We start from the raw sequence: 19417 nt of genomic DNA, 5'->3' as shown, positions 1-19417 counted from the left end.
TAAATGGGGCTGAGGTTTTGATGCTCAGGAGAATGGATTCTAAGGTAGACTCGAGTCAGGTTCAGGTTTAAATCTTAACGGCCTTGAGCCACTTACTGCTCTGTGACCTTGAACATACATCACTTCCTTGAGCCCCAGCGTCCCCCATCTGTAAAATGAGGGGGGGGGATAGTTTTTGCTCTTCCTTTGATAGGATTGTAGTCAAGGATAAGTGAGATAACACAATGTAAAATGACTAGCACAATGGCTGGGACTTAGCAAATGCTCAGCAAACAGGAGCAATTATCCATAAGGTGGAAATGAGCTGTACAAACTGGGAGTTTAGGAGAGATTTCTGCCTTTTGTTTTTTTCTTTGTGGGAGGCGCTAGGGTGGGACGGAGGGAAGAAGGGGATTCAAGATCCTGGGATGTGGGCTTGGTTGGATGAGACAGGACAGTTTGGAACAGTAAGCGACGAGATCTGGGCACGGGGCGGGGGCAGAATTATGGTTTTATCACCGCGGGAAGGAGACTAGAGGACACTGAACCAGGGCGGGGGCTGAATGGGGCTGGACAGACCATGGCCCGAGGCATGGGTGTCCCTCTTACCAGCAGTATAACCCCCTCCGAGGTTTTTTTTTTTAAGATTTTATTTATTTATTTATTTATTTATTATTTATTTGCGAGAGCGAGAGCGCTAGTGGGAGAGGGGCAGAGAGAGACGGAGACAGGATCCCAAGCAAGCTCTGCGCTGACAGCAGAGAGCCCCATGCAGGGCTCCAACCGTGAGATCATGACCTGAGCCGAATTCAGACACTTAACCACACTAAACGGACTGAACTACCTACCTAGGGTCCGCCACCCCCACTCTCGACGCGCCCCCTCCGAATTTCTGTAAAAGCGGAGTGGTGATACCTTTTGGCTAGGGGCTGACTGCCCGGACTAGGGGTGCCCCCAGGGGGCGGTGCCGGTTGCGGGGTGCGTCTAGGGGGGCGGTGCAGCCGCGGAGGCGGAGCCGCGCGGGCGGAAGTGGTGCGGTGCCGGCCTGGGGCGGGACCCGGGGGCCAGGGGCGATGCGGGGGCGGGGCGCGTCGCGGCGGCGGGTGCCCGGGCGGGTCCTGGGCGGTGGGCGGGGCGCCGCGGCCGAGGCCAGGAAGCGGACCGAGGCCGCCGGGGTCCCAGCCGTCGGGCCGCCATGGACGAGGCTGACCGGCGGCTCCTCCGGCAGTGCCGGGTGCGGCTGGTCGGCGAGCTGCAGGTGGCCTCGCTCTGGGACGCTCTGCTGAGCCGCCAGCTCTTCACGCCCGCGATGATCGAGGACATCCAGGTGCGCCCCGCTTCGCGCGCCGCGCGCGGCGTTCACGGAGCGGCGGGGGTCAGCGAGGCCGCGCGGAGGTGGCTGCGGAAGGCACAGCGTGCCTTGAAGGCCGAGCTCCCGCCTTCCCCTCCCCGCCTGTGCCCCCAGTACCCATCCCCTTTGGGGAACCATCCTGTGGGACCTCCCTTTTCCCTACCGGCGTTGAGCGCACCAGATCGCCCAGCGGAACCGTGCAATACCAAACACCTCTTCCAGGGCTTGCTAGCGATCCCACGCCCAGCACACAGCGTGCACGGTTGGCTGCTGGAGCACGGGGCTTCTGGCCAGGATGGGGGCCTGTGTTTTACCTGCTGGCATGGAGGTTCAGGGCACCCAGCTGGTGGTGGTTGGGGGTGTGTGTGTGTCACATTACCTGGCTCTGTGTCCCTGGCTAAGTCATCAATCCACTGTGAGCCTCAGTTTTCTGGGCTGTGAAATGGGACAACAGTCGTATCGTGAGAGGTACAGGAGAGAATGGATGTGGAACACTGTTGCGTCAGGCCCAGAGTGAGGGCTTAGCTGGCTGTGCCCTGTCCTCTTTGGCCAGCCCCTCCTGTGCTGAGTTTATGCTTGCTAAAGGGTTTTAGAGATGAGGGTGCTGATGCAGGTAGTGGAGAAAAAGTGAACATGTGAGGTTCTCTTTAAAAACAGTTTCATGTCTTTGTCTTATTTGACCCTGGTCACAGGCCTGTGAGGTAAGGAGGGTCCAGGAGGTATTTCTGACCAGGAGGGGCAGTGGGTGCGTGTGGCTTTCTGGAGGCCTCTGGCCAGTGCCCTGTGGGCTGCTTGCAGACCAACTGTACATTTTCTGCATTATCCAGGATCTCCGCCTGACCTAGTGAGGAAGTCTTTAATAGGATAAGTGTCATGTGAAAAATTACCAGTGAATAATATTAAAAGAAGTCTCATGAGAATCTGCTCTGTGGCCTGAACTGAGTAGTGGAAATGGTTTGAGTCCATTTCCTTGCCTTCAGATACATTCACAGGCGTTACAAATAAAGATGCACACAGAGGCCCAATGGGTGGGCGCTACGCTGTGCAGCCCCCCAGCTCCAGCTCAGTATGGCCATTCCAGAATGCTGGCTCTGTGTTTCCAGATCTTTCACGTTATTTAAAGAGAAGCTGAAAATCCTGCTTTTGATGTTAAGTTACCTGATTTTAGATGTTAGTAACGAATTTGGATTTTTAAAGTACTATCACATGAGGAGCAGGCTGCCATTTGCCACACGTGGTTTGGCTGAGACGTGTGGGGGTCTAGGTCCTCCTCCTGGCTTTGCTACATATTAGCAAGTTGCAGTGCCTTTCTGGGACTCAGTTTCCCTCATCTGTAAAGCGAGGATAATTGTAATTTAACCGCGTAAGGTTATTGAGGGGGGACTAGATGAAATGATGCATTTAACATGGGGTCTGTCTCACTGTGAGCAGGAAATGTTGAAAGGCATGTAGCTGTTAGGATTATCTCTGCAGTGACATTATAGATCTGTGCTGTTCACTATAATAGCCATTAGCCACAGGTGGCTATTTAAGTGTAAATCTGAAGTAGTGAATGTTAAATAAGATAGAAAACTCACGGGGGCACCTGGGTGGCTCAGTTGGGTAGGTGGCAGACTTCAGCTCAGGTCATGATCTTGCAGTTTGTGAGTTCCAGCCCGCGTCAGGCTCTGTGTTGACAGCTTGGAGCCTGCTTCAGGTCCTGTGTCTCCCTCTTCTGTCTGTCTGTCTCTCTTTGAAAAATAAATAAATGTTTAAAAAACAAGTAAAAAGTAGCAAATTCAGTTCCCCAGTTGTAAGACCCAAATGCTCAGGAGTCACTAATACCCACCATATTGGACAGAGCAGATGAAGGACATTTCTATCATCATAGAAAGTGCCCTTGGACAGTGCTGCTGTAGGATATTTGAGGAGAGGGCGATGTTTTATTCCCATGGGTCCCGAGGAACTTGGCCAGAGCTGGGTCTCAAAGGACAGTTAGCGACCATCAGCTTCTTCCTCCTTTTCCCCGTGTCGGTGACCAGCCCACCATCACGATATGTGTTAACCTCGACCTTTCCTGCATCGTCACAGGCCACCCAATCGATGTCCAAATTCTGTGCATTCTCCTTCCCTATATAAAAAAAATTTTTTTAAATGTTTGTTTATTTTGGGGAGAAAGAGACTGAGTGCATGAGCAGGGGAGGAGCAGAGAGAGGGAGACACAGAATCTGAAGCAGGCTCCAGGCTCTGAGCTGTCAGCACAGAGCCCGACGTGGGGCTTGAACCCATGAACTGTGAGATCATGATCTGAGCTGAAGTGGGACGCTTAACCAACCGAGCCACCCAGGCGCCCCCCTCCTTCCTTAGTTTTCTGGTCTGTCCGCTTATTTCTCTCCATTCTTGCTGCGCCATCGTTGCCACCACCTGACCCCGCTGTGGTTCACACCCTTCCACTGTCTACCCTGCCTCCAGGATGAGTTTTCTCAAAGGCACATCTGACTCTGTCACTTTCGTAAAAGTCCTCAGTGGCTTCTCACAGCTCTCACGACACGACTGCACAAAGGCCTCCTCCCTCACTGCCGTTTCCTCCTCCAGCTTACATTTCTCATTTCTCTGAATTCACTTTTCACTTCCTAACGTTCCCCGGGGTCTCAGTGAAGACATCCCCTCCTGGAGGCCTCGCTGGCTTCCCAAGGTTAAGTTGGATGGCCCTGGACCCTCCGGGGGTCCTTTCCCGGCTGGCACTTCTCTCTTTGGTGTGTCACTGTTGATTTGTCTGTTTGCATTCCCCCCTAGGTATCTGCTTCTTGAGGACTGAGAATGTTCGCTGCTGTATTTTCACCACTTAGCGCGGTGCTGGGCTCGTAGGAGATGCCTCCAGAACACTGAATGGATAGTTACACACTCAGTGTAATTGAAGGCTCCACTTTTGCCCACGTGCCTGACCGGTTAGACTTAGATTGGATGGGAAGTGTTGTCGGGGGAGGGGGACGACACAATGAGACTCACAGGAAGTTGTGTGGATAATAGTGCCATGCCTTTCTTTCCAAACAGCATGCAGGCTCAGGATCCCGGAGCGATCAGGCCAGGCAGCTCGTCATAGATCTAGAGACCCGAGGGAGTCAGGCCCTTCCTTTGTTCATCTCCTGCTTAGAGGACACAGGCCAGAATGCGCTGGCTTCATTACTGAGAACGAGTCGGCAAGCAGAAAAGCAGAATCCACAGGCCCTCAGACCCCTGGACCTCATGCCTGTGATGGTTGGACCAATGGGCCTCAAACCAGAGGAGCTCAGAGGGAAGCAGGATCCATCAAAGCCGACTCGGGGAAAACTCACTCCAGTGGTGCTGGGGCCCGAGGAGCTCTGGCCAGCCAAGCTCCGGCCGGAGGTTCTCAGGCCAGAGGTGCCTAGGCCAGTGGACATTGGTTCTGGACCAGTCAGTGAGATCTGTGAGTACCAAGACAATGGTTGGTATGGAGTTGGAACTGTGAGGTTACTGAACTTGGATATCCAGATCTCTTCTGGTGTCAGAAGTTCTCAGCCATTTTTTTTTTAATTAAAAAAAAATTTTTTTTTAATGTTATTTGTTTTTGAGGAAGAGAGAGAGAGAGAGAATGTGAGGAGGGGAGGGGCAGAGAGAGAGGGAGACACAGAATCCGAAGCATCTCCCAGGCTCTGAGCTGTCAGCACAGGGCCCAGTGTGGGGCTCACACTCAATGAACTGTGAGATCATGACCTGAGCTGAAGTCAGATGCTTAACCTTAACCGACTGAGCCACCCAGGTGCCCCTCAGGCATTATTTTTTTTTTTTTTAATTTTTTTTTTTAATTTTTTTTTTATTTATTTCTAGGGGAGAGAGAGACAGACAGCGTGAACAGGGGAGGGTCAGAGAGAGAGGGAGTCACAGACTCTGAAACAGGCTCCAGGCTCCGAGCTGGCAGTCAGCACAGAGCCCGACGCGGGGCTCGAACCCACGAACCGCGAGATCATGACCTAAGCGAAAGTCGGACGCTTAACCGACTAAGCCACCCAGGCGCCCCAGGCATTATTTTTTTTTTAAATAAGCCTGCTACCCCTTTCTCCCTCTCTTCCTTCTTCTGGGTTTACAATAATACATAGATTGTTTCTTTTCATGATAACCCATCATGTAGGCTTTCTTCACTATTTTTTTCTCTTTGCTGAGTGGGTACTTTCGAATGAGTTGTCTTCTACTTCACAGATTCTTTCTTGTGCTTGATTCAGTCTGATGTTGATGCTGTCTGTTGCATTTCTTTCAGTTCATCCTTCAGCTCCTGTATTTCTATTTGGTTCTTCTTTTGTGGTTTCTATCTTTTAAACTTCTTGTTTTGTTCATGTGTTGTTTTCCTGATTTTATTCAATTGTCTTTCTGTGTGCTCTTGTAGCTTACGGAGCTTTCTTGAAATGGTGATTTTGAATTCTTTGTTAGGCACATTGCAGATTTCTATTTCTCTAGGGTCAGTGACTGGGGAATTATTGTGCTTCTTTGCGGGGGGTCCTATTTCCTTTATTTCTCATGTTTCTTGAAGTCATGTGTTGGCTTTGCATTTGAAGGAGGAGTCAACTTCTCTTCTCCTTGTTGATGGACTTCTTCAGTACATCCAATCTTGGATTTTTTTGCACCAGCAGTGTTTTGGAACTTCTCTGCTGAATTCCTGGACTTCCAAAAAGATGGTCTCAATTGTGGATGATGTCAAAATTGGTGTTCTTTGTTGAGGAAGACAGTAGAAAACTTACTCAGCCATTTTGATGATGTCCTTTTCTCACTTTATGGATGGACACTACTAATTTGGGGAATGAATGAATTTTTCAGTCATGGATGATAGTTATATTTTTTGGGGTGTAGTGAGATTTTGGAAACGAGCCACCAAGTTCTCTTTGTTTAAGAAAAAAAAAAGTCCTAACTGCTTTAGAAGCTGGGGGGTCATTTGACTTCTTGCTACTTGAATGAAAACTCCTTTGACACTGAAGGAAAAATGACCACCTTTACTCATTCATTCATTCTGCAAACATTTCCTGAGGACTTTCTGGGGGCGGGGCTCCATGGATTCCACAGACAGGAAGTGTTGTGCTTCCGGAACTTCCCTTTTCTCTTTCTGGTTTAGAATTTTGTACAGATGGAATGACATCGCATACACTCTTCTGGCTTCTTTTCCTTAGCCTAGTGTTTTGTGGCTGTCCGTGGCAATGCATGCATCAGTACCTCCTTCCTTTTCAGTCTGCACAGTGTTCCTTGGCTTTTATCATAAATTGTTTGTCCGTTAGTGTTCTGGGTGAACATTTGGCTTGTTTCTAATTCTGGGGATGAAGAATAAGGCTTTAAGTGATCATCCATGGCTGGCTCTGTTTATGCCCATTGCACTCCTTTCTCTTGGGTATATTCCCAGGAATGGAATTGCTGGTCAGAGGCTAGGTGTGTGTTTAACTTCATTGGAAACTTCTAAGCAGTTCTGCAAGGTGGCTGTGCCCCTGGACTCCCGCCAACAGTGCTCGACGTGTCCCAAGTTCTTGCTCTTCTGTTTCCAAAGTCCCTTGCCCTGCTCTGGTTGGGTCAGACATTCACATTTTCTCTCCTTTTCTCTCTCTCCAGGCGCTCAGGAAATTTCAAAGCGAAATGCTGATTTGGTGAGTCTTCATGGGATTCGGGGCCAGCTGCATTGGCCTTGGGCTCATCCGCTTTGCACATTTCCCAGGTCCTTCCCTCTGCCAGTGTGTCAGGAGCCCAGCGGGAGAGAGGGTCCAGGCCCCCTACAGCTCCCTGCCCCTGGCACAGCTCTTCCTGGAGCGGACTGTCCCATCCAGCCAGGGGCCCAGACCTTGCGTGAGGCAGGCCTCACAGTCGGCTGTGGGACCAAGTCACTCCCTCTTGTTCGCAGCATTTGTTGCTTGACTCCTGCGTGCTGGTCCTGGGCTCCTTGTCGGGATACCTGGGGGCGGACCCCTTGTGTTTCTAGCCCTTGCGGAGCCATCAGCCTGGCAGAGGCTAGTTGCACAAAGAAATATCTGAATCAAAATCGTGTTAAGTACTGTGACAAAAAGAACAGGCTGCTGTGAGGGAGGATTCCAAGGGAGAAGGGGAGCCCGTCGGCTCGGAAGTGGTGTCCACGCTCTGAGGGTGGACTTGGGCACAAGTTGGCCGATGAAGCCCCCCCTCCCCCCCATGGTTGTCAGATGCTCCCTGGATGGGACAATCTGTCTGGTCCTTTTGGGGTGAATGGCTCTGGGGGTTGAACTTCTCAGCCAAATGCTGCTGTGGGAACGGGTCCTCTCTCCCGAGCTGCCTGTTTGCACATCCTGCCGTGCGTGCTTACGCCCGTCTGGTTTGCAGTCTGTCTGCTTCGGCCCTGGAATGCTGGGTGCAGGCCCCGTGCTCTGTCCCATCTCTCCAGACTGTCTGCTGTGGGGGTGCCCACCTGGGGCTCGCCTTCTCTCCCGAGGAGTGCGGCGTGACCCCGGCTGACGCTGGTCCCCATGCTTGGGCAGGCGTACGTCCTGAACGCGGACCCCTGTGGCCACTGCCTCATCATCAACAACGTGAACTTCTGCCCCAAGTCCGGGCTCACGGCCCGCACCGGCTCCAACATCGACTGTGAGAAGTTGCAGCGGCGCTTCTCCTTGCTGCGCTTCGCCGTGGAGGTGAAGCACGACCAGACGGCCAGGGTACGGCCGCTGCCTGTGGTCAGGGATGGGGGGCGGGGTGGGGCAAGTGTCCCGCGAGAGACCCGAAAGCAAGCGACTCCCCGACACCAGCCCTTAGGCGCGTGGGCCCAGGAGAGGCAGCGTGGGTACCAGTTGGAGCTGCAGGCTCAGTCACCTGGGTTGCGGACTCCCCCTCCTGCTGTGTGACTCCTGAGTTTCAGTCTCCTTGTCTACACAGCAGAAACAGTACTCACCTCCTGGGGTCATTGTGAACCGCCCCCGAGCATGGCACCTTGTCCCCAAGAACAGTGGCTACTCTGACTGTTAGGACTGTCATTACCGCAGTGGTTGTCCTGGGAGCAGGGAAAGGGCTCTGTCTGGTCCCCAAGTCCCGCGATGGGGACCTGATCCATCAACGGTCTGGCTCATTGGCGACCTTACCTTGTAGCAAATGGTCCAGGTGTTGGTGGAGCTGGCGCGGCGGGACCACGGTGCCCTGGACTGCTGCGTGGTGGTCATCCTCTCTCACGGCTGCCAGGTAAAGCTGCCCACAAGCACTGGCGCTGAGAGGCCAGGAAGGAGCCCCATCCCTTCCGGGGTCCAAGACGCCCTCGGCTTTGTGGGAAGAGCCGTGGGGTCCTGTCTATCTCCTGCTGTTTTCCTGGGAGCCATCCGGCCCTCTGAGGAGATGGATACCCCTCCTGGGAGAGGCAGGGAGGAGACGAATTCCGCTCCCAGCTCCCAGCCCGGATTTTGTTCAGAGTCGGGCACAGCACCTGGGAGCTCCCGGCTCCTGCCTCGGTCCTGCGTTGTCCCAGGCACTTTGCTGTGGGCTGGGTGTCAAGACACCGGGACCCACTCCGGACTTGGCCACTAATGTGCTGGGTCATCGTGGCCCAGCCCTGCCTCCTGTTTCCTGGGCCTCAGCTTCCTCATATTTCCAGTTGAGCATTGGGACAGGTCAGAAGCTCCAAGCTGAAAACCCGCAGTGGTCTGGCCTTACTAGGCCACATCCTTACAGAGCAAGAGTCGGGCCTGGGCAGGGACTGCCCCCCTTTCATTTGTGGCGTGACCCCTGGAGCGGCAGCATAGGCCTCCCTGGGCAATCGTGAGAAATTCAGACTCTCAGGCCTTGCCCCAGACCTCTTCGCGGAGAGCCTGTGCTTTGACAGGGTCTTGAACACATAAAGTTTGAGAAGACCTGGCTTCGAGCGGCGGGTCTCAATGCTTAGCTGCATCCAAAGCTCCTGAAAGACCACCTTGCCAGTCCCCACCACTGGGGCTTCTGATTTAGGTCGGGGTGGAGCCCAGGAATCAGCAGATCTTATACGTTCTCAGGTGATGCTGATGCCTCTGGTCCAGGGACCACACTCTGAGAGCCACTGATCTAGAAGAAGCTGGCTGGCACTCCCCTGTTAGGCTGTGTTAGGCATGTGAGACCCTTGGAATAGATGCTGACCAGGGCCCTTCGAGAACCAACCTGTGTCTAAACCAGCCTCGTGCCCCTGGCTGGGGCCTTCTACATGCTGGGGCTCACAGAGCCTCTGAACAGTGTGTTGGATCCCAACTCCAACTACTTGGTTTTGTAACCAGGATTCTTGGTCTCGTAGGCCAGCCACCGTCAGTTCCCGGGAGCTGTTTATGGCACAGATGGGTTTCCTGTGCCCATCGAGAAAATTGTGAACATCTTCAATGGAACCGGTTGTCCCAGCCTGAGAGGGAAGCCCAAGCTCTTCTTCATCCAGGCCTGTGGTGGGGGTAAGCAGGTCCTCAGTCTCCCTGCAGGGAGGGGACTCTTGTGGAAAAGGAGCCACCCCTGCCTCCTCCTCCGTGCAGCCCCTCATGATGCCCAAGGGGTCTGTCCAGGCAGCCATAGGGTCCCAGACACGATCCCTTTGTCCAAACGGCAGTATCTGCCTCTGGTTAGCGCAGGCCCCAGTGTCGTCCAGTCTGTGGAGGTTAGAGCTTCCGTCTCACCGAGCAGTAGCCTCGGGCTCATTTGGGTCTAGCAGCTTCCACTCCAGGACTCAGCAATAACAAAGCAGAGGACAGGGAAAAAAAAAAACCCTTTCATTTTCCTCATCATTCTCTTGACCTCTCTTAACTAGACGCTCTTTCCACTAGCCCAGAGAAGGGGAGGCCAGAGCTAAACTAATTATTAGAATTTCCAAAGGCCCAAGTACTGGAGGTGTCAGTAACTTTTAAGGGCCATTTGGATCCTCTGTAATTTCGCCATATGCCCTGACTTTAAACCTAAGTCCCACATCACCATTCCCTGGTTTTCTTATAAAGTAAAAAAAGAAGGAAGAGGGAACACTGTGTGTTCTGGATTATGGGACATGGTGGCACAGGTCGGGGACACTGGGAATCCTGTGCCAGGGCGTTCCAGCTGCCCAGGGCTCTCTCCGAAAGACACATCAGTTCCTTGTCCCTCCGCCGGCTCTGCACTGTTACCCACGGAGCTCTCCGGCCGGCCCCAAGGGGGCGCCACGTACGCCACGGGCACCTTGAGCATAATCTTCTGAAAGTGTTCATCTGTCCCATACTGTTCCACGCTGGTGGGGTTGACGTGAGGGGATGTGGCTTGTCTAGGTGAGCGAGCTCTGGTCACATGGTTTATCTGATAAGCGTTTACTGCGTATCTGCTGCCTACACACGGCTGTGTGTTAGGTGTTCGAGATACTAGCCACACAGGGTCTCTGTCCCCAGGAATTTATAATTTGACTGCTGCTGTATCAAGTCACTGTCGTGGCCCGTGCCCATAACTCAGCCATGAGTGACTGAGAACACCAGGTTTGGTCTTGGTGGCTACTTCGTTCCTGCGCAAACACTGGCCAGCTAATCTCTGGACGTCTTGGCAAGTGGGGATAATAACAGAAGACACTTGCTAGCATCCCCGTGAACCCAGTGCCTGGCTCATTTTCATAACTGCAAACCTGGGCCCTCCCCCTCTTCCTGACCCCAGAGCACCCCGTGTCACCTAAGAGCCCTCCCCAGCCCCAGCGAGTTACCTCCGAGTTCCAGTAACAGGAAGCTGCAGAGGCCACTGCCCTCGGAGTTGCAGAAATCCTCTCCTAGCTCATTGTTTTTTTTTTTTAATGACCCAGAATGTGTTGTCAGGTGCTGTTGTTACTCTGGAGCGAGTGGTCCTTTCCCGTATGAATCAAGTAAAAGATGAAGCAGGCGAGGGAGCCGTGGGTGAAGGGTGAGCTGGGATACTGCTTTCTGGGGAAATCCCCAGATTTTACTTTTAAGTAATCTCTGCACCCAACGTGGGTCTTGAACTCACAACCCTGAGATCCAGAGTCATGTGCACCAGCTGAGCCGGCCCGGTGCCCCTCTGGGGCCTACTCTTAATCATCCATCCTTCTGGTTACAGCTCAGTGTCTGTGTGTCTGGGAAGTCTTCCCTAAACACCCCGTCCCAGCACGGAGTCAGGGTTAGCGGGTCCTTGTGTTTGTACAGCCCTGTCCTTCCCTTGTCACAGCGCTTTCTCCTTGTAGTGAGGTGGCCTCATCCCCTGGTCGGCTCTTTGAGGGCAGCGCTAGGCCCGTCCGGTCTCCCCACACCTGGCACAGAGCTTCTGCCACCGTTGCATCTTACGTTCATTCTGAGTATTTGATTTGCAACAGAACCATAGAAGAATCACATGAGCAACATTTTAAAATAACGTAGACTCCCCCCACCGCAGAAAGCCCAACTCAGCAGGAGGAGCACGATGTCAAAGCTGCAATGCAGTGACTCTGATTCCGCCTTCGGAATTGTGGACCCCGCTCAGCCCCCGGCGCTCTGTTGACCTTGTGTGCAACGCTGTGGCCACACGGGGGCGCTGCGGTGCTGAGAACGGAAATGCCGAAGGGCTTGCAGTCCCTGCCAGTGTTCTGTCCGCTCGGGGTGCCCTCTTGGTTATCGCCATCTGAAGGTCAGCCCCGGGGTCTGGTGACCCTCGTGTTGCTTTTGTCAACTTCACTGTCGTTACAGCTTAAAGCAATTTTTAAATCCTTTGACAGGTGGTGCACCCCTCCTGTAAGAGGGAGGGGTGCATACCCGGGACGGAGCAGACACACTTGCCTCAAAGTGAGTAGTGCGGGCATGGAACGCCAGCGAGTAGGCAGTGCGATTTGGCATCGGGCGATGCCCTTGGCGTCTGTTAGCCCACGCCGTTCATTTTGGGGCAACCCCTCTTGGGACTTCTAGAAATCACTCTGAGAAGGCGGAAGGAGGAAGAGTGTGTCACGGTGGTTGTGGACTTTATATGCTGATAAATCCTGCGGTGTGCTCGTTCTCACGGGGGAGCCGGTCTGCCTTACAGAGGGGTTTGCATTTGAGGGTCTCTTTAAGAACAAACAGTGTGTGACACGGATAACCCCGTGGGCGAGGCTTTCGCATCAGGTTTGCTTGTCAGATGAGGAGGACACGGGAATGGAGATTCCCGTCCCTCCCAGATTCCCCCTCGCGGGTCCCACCGTGTTTTCTCGGGCTTCCCCCGGCGGTCCCTCTGCCCACCGCTGTCTCCTCGCGCCGCTTCCCCCACAGCAGTGCCCCAGATCCCCCTGCCGCCCCCATCTCACGTCCCTGCCCCTGTTTTAGGGCAAGTCCCTCCCAGGCACCCAGGGCAGATTCCGGACTCTCGACCAAAAGAACAACCAGAGGCAGGGACCTGGGTAGGCACTGGAACAGCCCAGCTCTCAAAGACCTCGGAGGCCCCCTTTGCAGGCTCGGGGGCCTCCCTGGAAGAGGCAGACACATGTAGGGTGGAAGGTTAGCTGTGAGAAGAAAAGACAGATGAGCAAGCGTCCGAGTCAGATGTATGGGGTGAGAGGCCCACAGGTGTTGGGGTTATTATTATGGGGTTAGAACCACCCTTGTCCTGGGGCACCTGGGTGGCTTAGTCGGTTGAGCGTCCGACTTTCGCTTAGGTCATGATCTCGCGGTTCGTGGGTTCGAGCCCCGCGTCGGGCTCTGTGCTGACTGCCAGCTCAGAGCCTGGAGCCTGTTTCAGTCTGTGACTCCCTCTCTCTCTGACCCTCCCCTGCTCACGCTGTCTCTCTCTCTCTCCTAGAAATAAATAAAACATTAAAAAAAAAAAAAAAGAACCACCCTTGTGCTGTCTCTGCCCCTTGCAGGCAGGAGCCCAGCCTCTCTGGGTGACCTGTGACCTCCCTCCCCCCTTGCTCTCTCCCACCCATCCAGCCCCGCAGACCCGCCTACTCTCCTGCCCAGCACCTACCTGACCTGCTCCTCCCATGGGACTGTTCCCTGTCCCAGCAGAGCCGGGGTCACAGTCACCTGCAGAAGCCCTTCCCCAAGGAACCCTCCAGGCCCCTCTGCCCTCCGCTTTTTTTTTTTTTTTAATATTTTTTATTTATTTCTAGGAGAGAGAGAGACAGCGTGAGCAGGGGAGGGTCAGAGAGAGAGGGAGATACAGACTCCGAAATAGGCTCCAGGCTCCGAGCTGGCAGTCAGCACAGAGCCCGACGTGGGGCTCGAACCCACGAACCGCGAGATCATGACCTAAGCGAAAGTCGGACGCTTAACCGACTAAGCCACCCGGGCGCCCCTGTCCTCCGCTTTTACAGAAGCTCTTTTTAGCTGCTGTCTCTGGAATAGCCCACTGTACCCCGCAGCGAGCTCTGCCTCCGAGGCCCGCCCACCATGAGCTGCGTGTGGCCCGTGAACTGCCCTGACCCCTGTTTTCTAAGTCTGCTGCTGCTTTGGGGAAATTCGGATTTTAAAACGGAAAAGACAGAAACTGTGGCTAAAGAAGTCATCCAGGATCTTGCAAGCCTGACACAGCTACCTCCATTTCTGCCTCTTAGCCTCTGGGTTGTGGCCCCCCGGGCACAGAGCATCATCCCGGGAACGTTTCTTCACGTCTCCGCGGTCCCTATCGCTGCTGGTTCAAGTGGCTTTATAACGCTCTGGTTTAGTGATAGGCGCTCACTAAGCCATTTCCCTAATGTTGCCTATTTAGATGATATCCAGTTTTTGGCTCCAATGGCCACAGATGTCTTTACATAGAGGGTTTTTATTATTTGTTTAATGTTTATTTTTTAGAGAGAGAAAGAGAGGAGAGGAGAGCGTGAGCAGGATAGGAGCAGAGAGAGACACAGAATCTGAAACAGGCTCCAGGCTCTGAGCTGTCAGCACAGAGCCCAACACGAGGTTCAAACCCACGAACTGTGAGATCATGACCTGAACGAAAGTCGGAAGCTTAACTGAGTCCCCCAGGCACCCCTCCCCCCTTTAAGGCTGAATAAATTGTTTGTTTAATGATATAAAGTTGACCATTGTACCTATTTTCAAGGGATAGAATTCAGCAGCAGTGAGTACATTCACAAGTGTTGTGTGACCATCACCCTTCCCTGATTCCAGAATTTTCGTTTTTTTTTATTTTCTATTTGATGTTTTCATTTATTTCTGAGAGAGAGAGACACACACACACAGCATGAGCAGGGGAGGGTCAGAGAGAGAGGGAGACACGGAATCTGAAGCAGGCTCCAGGCTCTGAGCTGGCTGTCAGCACAGAGCCTGACGCAGGGCTCGAACCCACAAACCGTGAGATCATGACCTGAGCCGAAGTCGGGATGCCCAACCAACTGAGCCACCCAGGCGCCCCGATGCCAGAACTTTCTCATCGCCCTGAACTAAAACTTCATTCCCCTCAGCGCTCACTCCCCCTTCCCGCCTCCTCTCAACCCCAGGCAGCCACTCACCTGCTTTCTTCTCTATGGATTTGCGCATTCTGGGTCTTTCCCTTTCCCATGAATGGGCCTCTTGCATCTGGTTCTTTTGCTCAGCGTGTTTTTAGTGTCTGTCTACATGGCACTAGGTGTCAGCACTTCATTCCTCTTAAAGCCTGGATGAAATTCCACTGGCCGTCTGCACCCCCATTCTGTGTATCGTTCATCTGTCAGCAGACGCTTGGGCTGTCCCCACCTGTTGCCTCTTGTGATTGATGCTGCCGTGAACTTTGCTGTCCCAGGATTTGTTTGAACTTCTGTTTTTACTTCTTTTGGGCGTATAGCTCATAACTTGTTTTTACAGCATTTAAACAAATGTTTATTTTTCAGAGAGAGAGAGGGAAGGAGGGAGGGAGGGAGGGAGAGAGGGAGAGAGGGAGACACAGTTTGAATGGGGGAGGGGCAGAGAGAGGGAGACACAGAATCCGAAGCAGGCTCCAGGCTCTGAGCTCGCTGTCAGCACACAGCCCGACACAGGGCTCGAACCCACAAACTGTTGAGATCATGACCTGAGCCGAAGTCAGACACTTAACAGACTGAGCCACCCAGGTGCCCCTTGTTTTTACAGCTTTAAAAAAATCTCTGCACCCCCTTCCCAATTTTTACCTAATGAATCTGCAAAACTTCTGTCTTAGTAAAAAGTGGAGCTTCGGTTTCTGTTTCTTGCTGGTGTTTGCTCAGCACTGGCCCCCAGGCTCCGGAGGGAACCCAGTGGTCTCGAGCTGGGGCGGGCTGGGTGTCGCCGAGAAGTGAGGAGCAGGGGCTCCGGTCGGTGTTTCAGGGACGAGAGGTGTCCGTTTTGGCTTCCCACAGAGAAGAAAGACCATGGGTTTGAGGTGGCCTCCACATCCCCCGAAGACGGGACCCCTGGCAGTGACCCCGAGCCAGACGCTGTCCCGTTCCAAGAAGGCCCAGGCATCTTTGACCAGCCGGACGCCGTGTCTAGTTTGCCCACACCCAGTGACATCTTTGTGTCCTACTCCACCTTCCCAGGTGAGCATGTCAGGTGTCCGCCCAGCCGGTGGGTCCCTCATGGGCCCTCGAAGCAGCCGCGTTGCTAAGGAAAGACGTGGGGGTGGGTCTTGGCTCTGTGACCTGCTGTCTGTGGGACCCCGAGCAAGTTACTTCGCCTCTCTGAGCCTCAGCTAGGATGCAGAATTTAAGGAGGCCTGTGCCCTTGGGTTCGTGGGCCTCACTTGCCTCACCCTTGTCCTGGCCCTGCCTCAGTATTCCCATCTTTAAAATGGGAAAGAGCAGTCGTACTTCAGGGGTCATCATGGGGATTAGCAAGGTGGCTAGTACATCACGGAGCACGGTGCCTGGCATATCGCAGGTGTGACGGACATTCGTTTCCTTCTTTCTTAGCCCTCGGGTGAGTCACTTAACTTCTCGGAGCCTTGGTTTCCTTGCTGGGAAAGCAGGAATCAGGACCGAAGTCCCGAGGTGGTGGTGGCCTCAACCACCACGAAAGAAGGTCACGAACAGGACAGGGCGCAGAGACGCAGGCAGCTACTGCTGGGTGTGTGAACACGTCCAAGTCCAGAGGTGGCTCCCGTCTGGGCATGGGCGGTGGGGTGTTCGCGGCTCCCGGGTGAAGTTCAGCCTCTCTGCTTCCGAAGGTTTTGTCTCCTGGAGGGACACCAGGAGCGGCTCCTGGTACGTGGAGACCCTGGATGGTGTTTTCGAGCAGTGGGCTCACTCTGAAGACCTGCAGACCCTCCTGCTCAGGGTGAGCGCTGCCTTCCTCCGGGAAAGAGAGGGGAGGCTTCTGGGAGGGGCGGTGGGGGCGAGCGGGGCCCCAGTCCCAAACCAGGGGTGTCTTCTGCACCTTGGCTTGCTGTGAGGGCTGCTGTTGCTGTGGCTGTAACTGTTACAGTGACGTTTGCCCGTTACTCAGAGGGCTGCCTTCCCTGGCTCGTCTGAGCTCCTGGGCTGATACTGGGGTCCCCACTGGCAGAGCCAGTCCTCAGTGCCGGGGCAGGACGGCTCCTGAAGGCGGGTCGTGGGGCCTGCACCCACTGTGTAGTCTTCTAGTCTTTAAAAACATGGTTTTTTAAAAACATTTATTTATCTTGGAGAGTGAGAGAAACAGAGCATGAGCAGGGGAGGGTCAGAGAGAGAGAGGGAGACACAGAGTCTGAAACAGGCTCCAGGCTCCGAGCTGTTGGCACAGAGCCCAACATGGGGCTCGAACCCACAAACCTTGAGATCATGCCCTGAGCCGAAGTCGGACGCTTAACAGACTGAGCCACCAGGCGCCACTGTAGTCTTCTAGTCTTGACCTTCAAGTATATCCCCTTGTCTTGGGGGTCCCCCGTGGGAGAGTGGGAAGGATGGTCTGATCAGGCCCCAGCCTCACTCAGTGAAATTCCACCCAGAGCACCCGCTTTCTTCAAGGGCCTCAGAGCACACATGGGCCTCTCCCACTTGCTCAGGTGTTTTGTGTCATGAGAAGGATCTAGAAGGGCTGGGACCCCACTTTCCTCCTGGGAGGCTCTGGCTCTGTGCTTTGCCGAGCAGACCAGAGGAGAAAGGAGAAGCGAATGCAGGGTCACCTCCGGGCACGACCCCTGGCACAGCCCCCTGCCCCCTTGTCTGGAATCCTTCCTTCCGTCGAGAGAGCTCATGGACCCCCCTGTGCCCCTGTTTTCACAGGTCGCTAATGCGGTTTCGCAGAAAGGGATTTACAAGCAGATCCCTGGTTGCTTCAACTTCCTCCGGAAAAAGCTTTTCTTTAAAATGTAATGAGGCCAGGGCCCCTGCACCCTTCGCCCCAGAACCTTCCTGCTCCGGGCCCAGTGGCGGCGGACAATGGCGGCTGCCACTCTTGGACGGGGTTTGTGGCTCGTAGGGGGCCTGCTCTTTCTCCACGAGGGGCGGACAGGATCCTAGCAGCTTGCAACTTGGAGACAGAGGACCAGCGACAGAGGAAGAGGAGCAGAAGAAAAGCAGGACACCACAGGACTCTCACCAGTGGCCTGTTCCCTGGCTAGTGGCTGTGGCCTGTGACCCCTGTGTGTTCTGTAGAGTAAGGCTTTTTAACCTCAGCCTGGTTGACATCTGGGGCCCGATGTCGTGGGGGCCGTCCCGTGCGTGGTGGGATATCGAGCAGCTTCCCTGGCCTCTACCCCCAGGTGCCAGTAGCACCTCCCCCTGCGTCGTGACGACCGAAAATATCCCCAGACATTGCCTGGTGGGACCCCACTTGAGAACCACTGATCTATAGGAACCTTTGGTTACAAACAAGCTGGCATCTCTCTTAAATCAGCAAGTGTGGGGCTCCTGGAGTCTAAACAGCTGGAGTGTGCAGATCCTAAATGAAGTTTTAAAAATGATCAGTGTTTTTTTTTTTTATTTATTTCTAGGAGAGAGAGAGAGAGAGAGACAGCGTGAGCAGGGCAGGATCAGAGAGGGAAGGAGTCACAGACTGAAACAGGCTCCAGGCTCTGAGCTGGCAGCCAGCACAGAGCCCGACGCGGGGCTCGAACCCACGAACCGTGAGATCATGACCTGAGTGAAAGTCGGACGCTTAACCGACTAAGCCACCCAGGCGCCCCTAAAAATGATCAGTTTTTCTTATGTTCTAGTATTAAAAAAAATTTTGGGTGAATATGGACACTTTTCCCCCCTTCATGTTGCTCCAACTCTTTGTTTTTCCTTATAAAGGGGATTTTTGCTTTTTTGGAAACATTTCCCCACCTCTTACTCTCAGTGAACCCCACCCCACCCCAGGAAGGCGACGGGGCCGGGAGCCGCATCCTCGGGGAAGTGAAGTCCCGAGGCTGCCCCTGAAGTGTACGTGATCCTGACCCAGGCCAGTTTGGAGCGTTTAGGGCCTTGGACGTGAGGCCTGTCTGCGAAGACTCACGAAGCCGTGATTCGCGGATTGGTCGCTTGGTTATTATTTCCCCGCCTGTGACCTCTCCAAGCGTGAAATAGTCCCGGGGGCCTCTGGTGGTTAGTTATTCGGGGTCACCTTCAGGACGCGTACAAGGAGACACTCAGGCTAACCCTGCAGGGCCAGCTGCACTTGGACCTTCCCTGCTCTTTGCTTCCGGGCTCTGTACTCACCGGCTCAGGTGAATCAGGTGGTCCTTACCTGAGGTGCCCTAATCCCCTAATCGTGTTCAGGAGGCAAAAATGTTATCACAGCTTTTCACTGACCTGGTGGGGACTTCCTGTAAAGGGGGGGGAGGGTCTTAGTCTGGAATTGTTTGGATTTCCGAGCAGGGGGCCTGTGAACTCCTGAAAACCGTATGCGCGGAAGGTGTAGAGGGGCAGGTGCTGAGATTTTGTGTTTCTCGAAGGGATTGAGAGCCTCAAAGGTTTAACAACTAGTGCTGTGTTTGCAAGGCACCGTTATGCCTTGTTTTCAGGGGCTGGTTAGCAGGTGTCTGTTAAACATTTTACTGCGCCGACCCCATCATCCAGTGATGCTGCTGGGGCCAGCTTTCCAGCACAGATAAGCAGACTGGTGGGCACGGAGGTGTGTCCCGGGGTGTCCACTGCAGCAGGGTGAGAGAGACGAGGGAGCGGATGAAAGTGTCCCTCATTCTATTCATAATGTGGGATGTTATTTAGCTGTCCAAAAGAATGACCTGGATATATGTACTGGCACGTGAAATGTGATACCGTGTTGAGTGGAAAAAACTCAATTACAGAACAGTATGAAGAATAAAATGCTATTTTTGGTTAGAAGCTATTGTATG

At 53.8% G+C, this 19417-nt stretch overlaps 1 protein-coding gene across 2 annotated transcripts; it reads left to right on the top strand.

Annotated features, from left to right (window-relative positions):
* The first annotated feature begins 1118 nt into the window (after positions 1 to 1118).
* Positions 1119 to 18039, top strand: CASP9 (caspase 9). 2 transcript variants are annotated; one of them, XM_039229109.1, is made up of 9 exons: positions 1119 to 1306; positions 4364 to 4757; positions 6917 to 6951; positions 7810 to 7986; positions 8414 to 8503; positions 9576 to 9723; positions 15522 to 15701; positions 16328 to 16437; positions 17364 to 18039. In XM_039229109.1, exons 1-9 carry the CDS (start codon positions 1175 to 1177, stop codon positions 17451 to 17453), a joined length of 1356 nt encoding a protein of 451 aa, XP_039085040.1. In that variant the 5' UTR covers positions 1119 to 1174; the 3' UTR covers positions 17454 to 18039. The 2 variants fall into 2 exon arrangements, with proteins under 2 accessions (XP_039085040.1, XP_039085041.1); XM_039229110.1 differs by lacking the exon at positions 8414 to 8503.
* Positions 18040 to 19417: the final 1378 nt, after the last annotated feature.

The sequence above is a fragment of the Hyaena hyaena genome, unplaced genomic scaffold (genome assembly GCF_003009895.1).
Source record: "Hyaena hyaena isolate Hyena2069 unplaced genomic scaffold, ASM300989v1 scaffold_35, whole genome shotgun sequence".
Taxonomy (NCBI): domain Eukaryota; kingdom Metazoa; phylum Chordata; class Mammalia; order Carnivora; family Hyaenidae; genus Hyaena; species Hyaena hyaena.
Note: the sequence above shows the minus strand (reverse complement) of the source record. Positions and strands in the feature narration are given on the sequence as shown.

Excerpts from the sequence above, each read along its gene's own strand:
- CASP9 (XM_039229109.1), top strand. The coding sequence starts at position 1,175 with ATGGACGAGGCTGACCGGCGGCTCCTCCGGCAGTGCCGGGTGCGGCTG. Across the intron at positions 9,724-15,521 it reads CATCCAGGCCTGTGGTGGGG|AGAAGAAAGACCATGGGTTT; the intron begins GTAAGCAGGTCC and ends GGCTTCCCACAG. Across the intron at positions 16,438-17,363 it reads TGCAGACCCTCCTGCTCAGG|GTCGCTAATGCGGTTTCGCA; the intron begins GTGAGCGCTGCC and ends CTGTTTTCACAG.